At 34.5% G+C, this 8,686-nt stretch overlaps 1 protein-coding gene across 1 annotated transcript; it reads right to left on the reverse strand.

The window, feature by feature from the left end:
• Positions 1-1,468: 1,468 nt before the first annotated feature.
• LOC145012875 (uncharacterized) lies at positions 1,469-2,786 on the reverse strand. The gene is made up of 3 exons (XM_078971674.1): positions 2,658-2,786; positions 2,464-2,539; positions 1,469-2,356 (listed from the first exon to the last, which is right to left on the reverse strand). The coding sequence occupies exons 1-3, from the start codon at positions 2,706-2,708 to the stop codon at positions 1,587-1,589; spliced, it is 897 nt and encodes a 298-aa protein (XP_078827800.1). The 5' UTR covers positions 2,709-2,786; the 3' UTR covers positions 1,469-1,586.
• Between the last annotated feature and the right edge of the window lie 5,900 nt (positions 2,787-8,686).

Genomic DNA, 8,686 nt, shown 5'->3' on the forward strand with positions numbered 1-8,686 from the left:
TAAGCTTAGCATCAATAATGCTTTTGAAATCACATACATGAAATCTACCATCAGAAGCTGAATTAACTCACCAAGTATCTAGACCACCACGAAGAGCAAAGTTAGAAAAAATCGCACCAAGTTGATATAATTTTGATCGCTTAATCTGGTTACGGGGGGCTATTTTCTAATCCCAATTGGGGCCGGATTGATTTAGCCTATCTGAAACAACACAAAATTTTCTTTTCTCGAGAGCGTAAATGTTAGGAAATCGTGAAGCAAGTGGCACATCATTCAACCAAGGATCTTGTCAAAACATAAAATTAGATCCGCAAACCACCTTACAAGAGAAAATAGTTTTTAGATCAATACCAAGGTTATCAAGGTTTTTGATAATACTAGAAATATTTCGCCAAACACCAGGAAATGATTTTTTTAGCAAAAGTGAAGGCTAGTTTTCGATTGAGATTATAAATGCCCCGAAGAACTTTGCTCCAGATAGACTCACTATCAGTTTTAAGTCGCCATAACCATTTAGCTAAGAGAGCAATGTTAAGACTTTGAAGCGCAATGTTAAGACTTTGAAGCGATCCCACCCCTAATCCGTTATTATCTTTGGGAGCAAGGACGGTCATGAAATTCGTGGTGCAACAATCCATTTTTCAAAGGCTCCAAAGTCTCTACACTGGTCCAAGCATATCACACCTCTTTTATGCTGATGATGGAATCTTTATGGGTAAATGGACTAGATCCAAATTTGCCAACATGATGGTGCTGGGTGCAACATTCCATTTAATATCGACGTAAATAATTGTTCGCGTATATTAGGGTGTGTGGCCGCTTCGTTTCCTTTCGTATATTTGGGGGTGACTGTGGGGGGTAAATATGGCTTTTAAGAAGAAGAAGTGGAAAATTGTTATTGATAAGGTTCGGAGCAGATTGTCCAGTTGGAAATCTAAAACACTATCTTCGGTGGAAGGCATACTTTAATGAAATCGGTAGTATCGCTTTATTTTACTTCACAAAGAGCCATATTACTTTGTTTTCTTGTAGATTATTATCAACCAGTAGTTGTGTTTAGATCTTGTCATTTTCAATTTTCAAAAGTTGGAAAGCACTTGGATATTGATGATAGAATGTTTGAAGTTTATCTCGGTGGCCGTAAAAATACAGTTTAATTTATTATAGTAAAAGGTCCATTTTTATTTATAAAAATGTTGTGTGTGTGTATATATATATATATATATATATATATATATATATATATATATATATATATATATATATATATATATATATATATACAAAGAAACAAAATTCGGTTATTATTACAACACATTATGCCAAGAAATTATTACAAAACAATAATTGGAATAAAACTAGGGCGCTATTTTATATAGTTTGTTATATTATATTTCAACTGATTATTTACAAGTTACAGCAGCGACTATACTTTACAAAATCCATACAACGCTACTTTAAGACCATATTTATAATTAATCACATTTAGTAACTCAAACTATGATATATAACTTTTATATATGTCCAACAAACTTATATTACATAGTTCACTTTTTGTCAAGGATTGTAACTGAATGATTCTTGCGTCACATGATAATGCAACCCCTCCCCTGCCCATTATTTTCGTCATCATGATCATCAAACGCGCTTCTAGGATAATACGCCGGTGGAGGTGGTGGTGGTGGTGGATAATAGACGGATGTTGGATGTGATTGGGCGTATCCATACACCGGTGGGGTATAGTATGATGATTCAGCACTAGGGTAAGATGTACTGTAACTTACCCCGTACGCCGGAGTGGGGTAGTAGTTCTGATATGCGGGTAGATCGTACGGCGTCGCGTATACCCCCGGACGGCTGAGATTTAACAGCTCCATGGAGGCCCCTACATTTTCTGCCATTATCTCTGGTGCATTGCCCGCAGGTAGGACTTGGGTATCACTGTTTGGTGGTGCGTTATTGTCCTTTTTATCAACTTTACCTTTCTTTTTCTTGTTTTTCTTCTTTCCACCACCACCGTTACTATCACCGGCGGCGACACCCGCCTGGGCTATTTCCTGTTCTTTTGCGCCATTGTTTCCTTCAGTCGTCGCCGCTTCCGATTCCTCTTTTTCTTCGTCCGCATGTTGGTTATCAGCATGTGTTGTTTCGTCCTCCTTCTGTTTGTTCTGTTTGTTCTTCTTCTTCTTCGACTTTCCGGGCGCACTATCTGCAGCCGCCCTAGCTTCAAAACTCTCCGGCAGCACCTCCGCGTGCTTACCAGATTTTAGAAGCTTCTGGACGAGAGTATTGCCGTCGACGGATCCAGTAACTATAGCCTTGTGCTGGAGTGAATCGATTTCGGTCTTATAAACTCCTGAAAAATTATATCACGGAGACATACACATAATACCTAATTAGCGGAGGAGTAAAACTGAAAACAGAGGAATGAAAAGGAAGGAGCAAGACGATTAATTTAATCACCATCGATACTCTGAAGGACTTTGAAGACTTTCTTCTTGCATCCTTCGCAATGGATGTAAACTCTCAAGATCCAAGTCTGCAAAGTAATTGATTACAAGGAAACAGCTTATATATTCAGAGAAGAAAGAAACTATATATTAACGTGATCAAAGACGCATAGCGACTATTGATACGGTTTAGCAGCTTATACTTGCCTCAAGGTGGTCGAAGGTGCTGTTGTTACCGGCAACAGGTAGCTTTGCCATAATTTCCGGCGAGGGTGTGTACAACTAAATGGCAGGGAGTGAGAGTGGGAATGTGGTTATAACGGAGGTGGTGGAATGGGGGAGGGTATGTTTGGTGTGGAGGACACGTCAGCACACTATACACAGGAAGGTACAGCCATTCACTAACACGTCATTAATGTCACGTGACAGAACAAATACCCAAAAGTAAATATGCACCAAACCCAACAACTCTAGGTGGATCACAAATTACAACAATATTTGTTAGGTTAATTATTAATTCATTTTTTTCACTTGGATTTTTATTATTGGTCATAACGTAAAATATAAACAGTTTTAATAGTTTAGTGGTAAATGGATAACGAAAAAAAATTTAGTGATTAAATATGAACAAAATCAAAAGTTTGTTTCCCTCTAAAAAGTTCAATGACTAAATATGAACAAACTTCCTTTTGTATTATGTTTTAGCAAATTATTTATTTTTTTTTTTAAATTGTACCAACATTTGTTGATGAAGAAATCTATGAAATAAAAAAAAAAAAAAAACCTGAAAATATAATTAAAAAAAACATAAAACCGAAACTGAAATAAAAAACCAATGGTTTGATATTTTCCAAAAAAAAATCAAAATTTTCAATCTGATTTTAGTTTTTAAAAAAAAATGAACCATTCTCACTGATGTGAATTATGACCATTGATTTGGCATACAGAATTTGTGACATCCCATGAATACGTAGTTACAACATCGTCTGAACTCGTAATTCATAGTAATAGAGTATCATCGCATGAATATGTAGTTACAACATCGCATGAACTCGTAATTCATCACCTACATGTTATGGGCCTGCTGGTGTTTCCACTGGATTGTTCAGAATAGTATGTGGTCACCATCTATACTCTGATAGATGACTACATCGCCACATTGTCAGTTAAGGTTATGGTATCTCCTTTCAACCCACATCGCCTATTCATCATCATCTATTTACCTAATTATCATCACCTATCTCTCATCATTTTATTTCATCACACACCAACTATTTCATCTACCCATGTTTCATCTGCAACATATTTGTAGATATAAAATAAATATACCGTTTAAATCTTTTAAAACATGTATAAAATTGTTCATCCAGCATAGACAGCAAGTATTCAAATAATATGCACACATAGCACGTAATTTATATAAAATACTTCATATATATTGTAAGATGAAAGTAACTATATATACCATAAAAATCCCATAAATGCTTCCTAACTTCAAACCCCAAGGTTTGCTCTACTAAAGCTTCATATTCTCGGCTCTCTGGACCTAGAAGGGTCCAGATTCCTAACTTCAAACCCCATGGTTTACTCTAGTAAAGCTTCATATTCTCGGCTCTCTGCACCTAGAAGGGTCCATACCTATAACACAAACTTGCAAGAGGGGTTTGAGGCATTTAAAACCCCAAAGATGAAGTTATTCAAGCCCTAACCCTAAAATGGAATCTACACAATAGGGAAGGAAATGGGTTCATTTTTGTACCTCATAATGAAGCTCCTTACTTGACTAGCTCAGAACAATAACCTTCCTTGGTCCCTCTTGCCGGAATTCTTCACCTTTCTTGCAAAATCACACCAAAAAGCTCAAGATAGCTCTTCCTCTCACTCTACACACTCAAGCTTGCTAGGGTTCTCACTTATGGGTAAGGTAGTCGCAATTGAAGGCCATAAGTGCCTTTAAATATGGCTCGGACCCAAAGATTTAGGGTTTCTGCCAACAACACGGACTCGTCGAGTCGCCTCGCCGACTAGTCGAGTCCATTCATTAATCCAAGTCATCAGTCGTGACCTTACTCGATGAGTTGAGGAGTCAACTCGTCGAGTCTCTCTTCTTAACTCAAAAGAAAAATACTTAAATTATGATACCTGGAAATCCGAATGTTACATTTTGTTTTTTATTTCATAGATTTCTTCATCAACAAATGTTGCTACAATTAAACAAAAATAAATAATTTGCTAAAGCATAATACAAAAGGAGAGCCTCCTTGTTGTTTCGATTTAGTGAAGAAAGTGCTTCATTTATCATTAATGACCCATCTAGTATGTTGCAACCTGCAATGAACGCGGTTTGTTCTTCACCCGCAACAGAACCGATGGCCATTTTTAGGCGATTTGAAAGAACTTTTGCAATTACTTTATATATATAGCCAATTAAATTAATTGGCCTGTAATCTGAGAGTGAGAGAGGGTCGTTTACTTCCGGGACTAATAAAATAAATGATGAATTGCATCCGGTGTTTAGGATACCAGTAGAATGAAAATTATGAAAAATACCCATGAAATCATTCTATAAAATATCCTAAAAAGATTTGAGAAATTTAAATGAGAAGTCATCCAGTCTCGAGGCCCGCTCATTCCCACAGCTCCAAACCGTAGTCTTCACTTCCAATAAGTTGAACGGTTCAATAAGAAGAGTAGCATCCGACTCCGATAGTGTATTAGGAAAATCGCACTCTAATATAGGTCTAACATCCATCATTTTAGAAAAAAAAATTTTGAAAAATAAGACCTCATTTTTAATAGAGGTGGGATCGGTAGATCATACACCATAATTGAGAGCCCATTGATCCGATTATTCGAAATGTTGCTATTTATGATCCCATGAAAGAACTTTGAGTTTTCTTCACCCTTGACAGCCCAATGTATTCTAGCCTTCTATTTAAGATCAAGGTTTTTTTTTTTTTATGTTCAAGATCCAATAATTTATGTTTCCATTCCATAGGGTTCTCCAATTCCACACTTGATAGAGCTCTCGATTCAACAATAATTTCCAGTCCATCAATCCACCGCTTTAATGACTTCAACTCACCATTTTCTCTTTCCATCGTCTTACTTTTCCAATGTTTAATTGCATTCTTTATCTTTCGAAGTTTACAAGAAAGAAGCTTGTCTGGAGGACCATTGAATGGGAAAGAGGCAGCCGCCTCTCGCACCACATCACCAAAGTTTGGATCCATAAGTCAACTATTAAAAAATCGGAAGGGAGAAGGGCCAAAGTCAGATATGGATGTGAGAAGAACAAGTGGGCAGTGATCAGACAACACGTTGAAGAGCAATGTGAGATGCATTGGGCCATTTACCCATGAAGTTTGGACCCACCAAAATTCTATCAATTTTACTCAACTTCTCACCACCATCAGTCATGTAAAACCATCTACATCGCAACCTTTCAATTTGTTTTGCAATGCCAACTGTTTCATATTTGATGCCACATACATTTACTTCTTGCTATATTTGCAAGCCTTACAAAGACATAATGGTCCATATTTAATAATATTTAGTTACTTTATCTATTTTAATAAATTTAATATTAAATGGCCCATTATTTTTATGAATTTAATATTAAATGGTCCGTTCTTTTTCTTTATAAAATATTAAACACGATGCTTAGTTGGTATTGCAATAATGGATTGAAAGAGTAGAGATGTGGGTACTCTAAGTGTATGTTTGAGATTCCTTTTTAAAGTTAAAAGTCCTTTTGTAAAAAGAACTTTTTCTAGAAGAAGGTATTTAAAATATGTTTGAGTGGACTTTTAAAACTTTTAAAAGATAAAAATCAAAAGTCGTAAAAAAATAGGATTTCATGATTTTTTAAAAGGCTCCTTTTTAATCATTTCTATTTTGCCAAACATTTTTTAGACTTTTTTAACTTTTTAAAAAAATTAAAAGTCTAAAAAATTATTTTAAAAGCAAAGTGAAACATCCTCCACCCGTTGAGTATTCAAGAAGATTTGCATCATCTAATTTAAATTTGTGCATCTTTAATTTATTTACTGTCAACTCAAAGTAAAAAAAAAAAAAAAGTACAAACTTTTTGCAATCTCCAATTTTAACACTCAACCACTCACCATATCCCTCCTTTTGCTTTTCAGTCAAAAGCAAATATCATGTCATTTTTGCAACTGCAACAACAATAAACCAATGATTTCTTTCAGCAATAAACACTAGGTGCTCTATCATGTCATGAAGCAAGAGGTTTTAGGTTCAACTGAATTAAGGGTGGCAAAATCAAAATGTTATTACGATAAATGGTAGAAAGTAATGTTACAAACTTACAATAGATAAATAAGTGACCGATGAATAATTAGTTAACAATATAGTAAAAATATATATATATATATATATATATATATATATATATATATATATATATATATATATATATATATATATATATATATATATATAAGTTATTATTTGAGATGTGGAGATATGCTCTCAAATTGTAGACACCTAGAAAAGAACAAATAGAAAGGCTAGCCTCATGTTAGCCCAAAAAAGAATTAACAAATAGAAAGGTTAGCCTCAAGTTAGACCTATATAAAAGGTTAAACAGAAAGGTAAACACCAGTTAGCAGCAAAATCAAGGGCAAAGAAGTAAGAACATCATGTGCTCATATACTTTAATTTTACCCATAATAGCAACGACTGATTATAGCAATTAACATCGATATTTCAAACCACCATCAAGGTGGGCAAGTGGTTTGAATCTCACAGCTTTCAATTTTGGAAGGCATGTTATTAAAAGAAATTGATATTACACAATTTTCCCAGTTGAAAGTAAACAATCTTCATCATTTTATTAGCATTGAAGAGTAAATCATTCGATACTCGAAAATTGAATATGAAATCGGACCCAAAAACAAAAGGACAAAAGCATAACATACAAAAAAATAGTGAAATATAAAAATGGGAGCACTTTTCTAGACCTTAGATAATATAAACAATGGAGAGGGTAATGAAAACAGGACAAACTACCATAAAACAAAAAGATTCTTAATTATGGAGTTATGTATCACTTCTCCAACTTCCAATGAGCCAATTGTTTCACTAAACTTTCTAAGGGTTTGAATGACATGCGACCTTTTCTTGCACTAATAACTCTAATGGGAAAAAGTTGCATAAAAGCAAGATCTTTATTCTTACCAATAACAAACATGCACTATTTAAACAAAACAATCAATAAAATGCTATCAAAATGGCCACAAGTTATCGTTGTGTATTATGGATGTTGACTTGCACCAATGAGACCAAACAACAAGAGATTTTTTTAATTGTAAGATGGCTTAGAAATAACAAGAGGAGTTTTAAACCAAAGGGAATATGGATTAGCCATATCAGGAGTTGACGGATAGATGCCCCTTAATTAAATATTGAGTGTTTAAGTCTCATTTGAGATGAAAGATGTAGATTTCGAAGTAAAGTAGTGGATACATATATGATCCGTTCTAAAAAAACATCGATTTTTAAACAAAAAACGAAAACACTAGCATAAGAACTCGGATCCTAAAGGCATCATATAACTAGTTGATTCCCGTAATGACATGTCTTGAGAATTTCCATGGAATATGGTCCGATTAAACAATGAAATTGTCTTGAGAATATCAATAAAACTTGGGGATAAAATGGAGAGACCAACCTTTGCTAACAATAGAAGTTCTTCCATGAAAGTCTCGCGACATTTAGGTTATGTTTTTTTATACCGGACTTGTCGACATCTAGCTTATGTTTTATTTATACCAGTCTGGACAAACTTTCTTGTCCTATGCTTTGTGTTATGTTTTGTGTAGTCCACTCCCGTGTGCCAAACATTGTGTTATGTTTTTAGAGCCGAGCCAAGAATATTCTTCTAAAATTTTACTTACATTTTAACTAATTAGATTTCATAATAGGTTCACTCTTGAAAGAATGAGAACAAATGTTATCACGCAATCAAAAATCAAGAGAAGAAATTTAATAGCAAGATGACTTCGATGCATATTTTATTTTTCAAGCAGCAGGGAGCAATGTATGCATAAACTATACGTATATAGAGGTTGATATGGGAGTCTGACTTTTTACCATATCTTGTGGCTGATACTACGTAATAACATGTCTTCAAAAATCCCATAAATGGTCCACCTAAAGGCTAAAACTGAAAAAAGAAATAACTAGTTTATAAAGAAGATGAAGATCAAATC

Source organism: Lactuca saligna, chromosome 8 (assembly GCF_052625555.1).
Source record: "Lactuca saligna cultivar CGN05327 chromosome 8, ASM5262555v1, whole genome shotgun sequence".
Lineage (NCBI taxonomy): Eukaryota > Viridiplantae > Streptophyta > Magnoliopsida > Asterales > Asteraceae > Lactuca > Lactuca saligna.

What these genes read in the sequence shown, in the direction of transcription:
- LOC145012875 (XM_078971674.1), bottom strand. Translation starts at nt 2,708, where the DNA reads ATGGCAAAGCTACCTGTTGCCGGTAACAACAGCACCTTCGACCACCTT. An exon ending in GCACCTTCGACCACCTTGAG is followed by an intron (nt 2,540 to 2,657) that starts GCAAGTATAAGC and finishes ATTACTTTGCAG; the next exon opens with ACTTGGATCTTGAGAGTTTA. An exon ending in AGTCCTTCAGAGTATCGATG is followed by an intron (nt 2,357 to 2,463) that starts GTGATTAAATTA and finishes ATAATTTTTCAG; the next exon opens with GAGTTTATAAGACCGAAATC.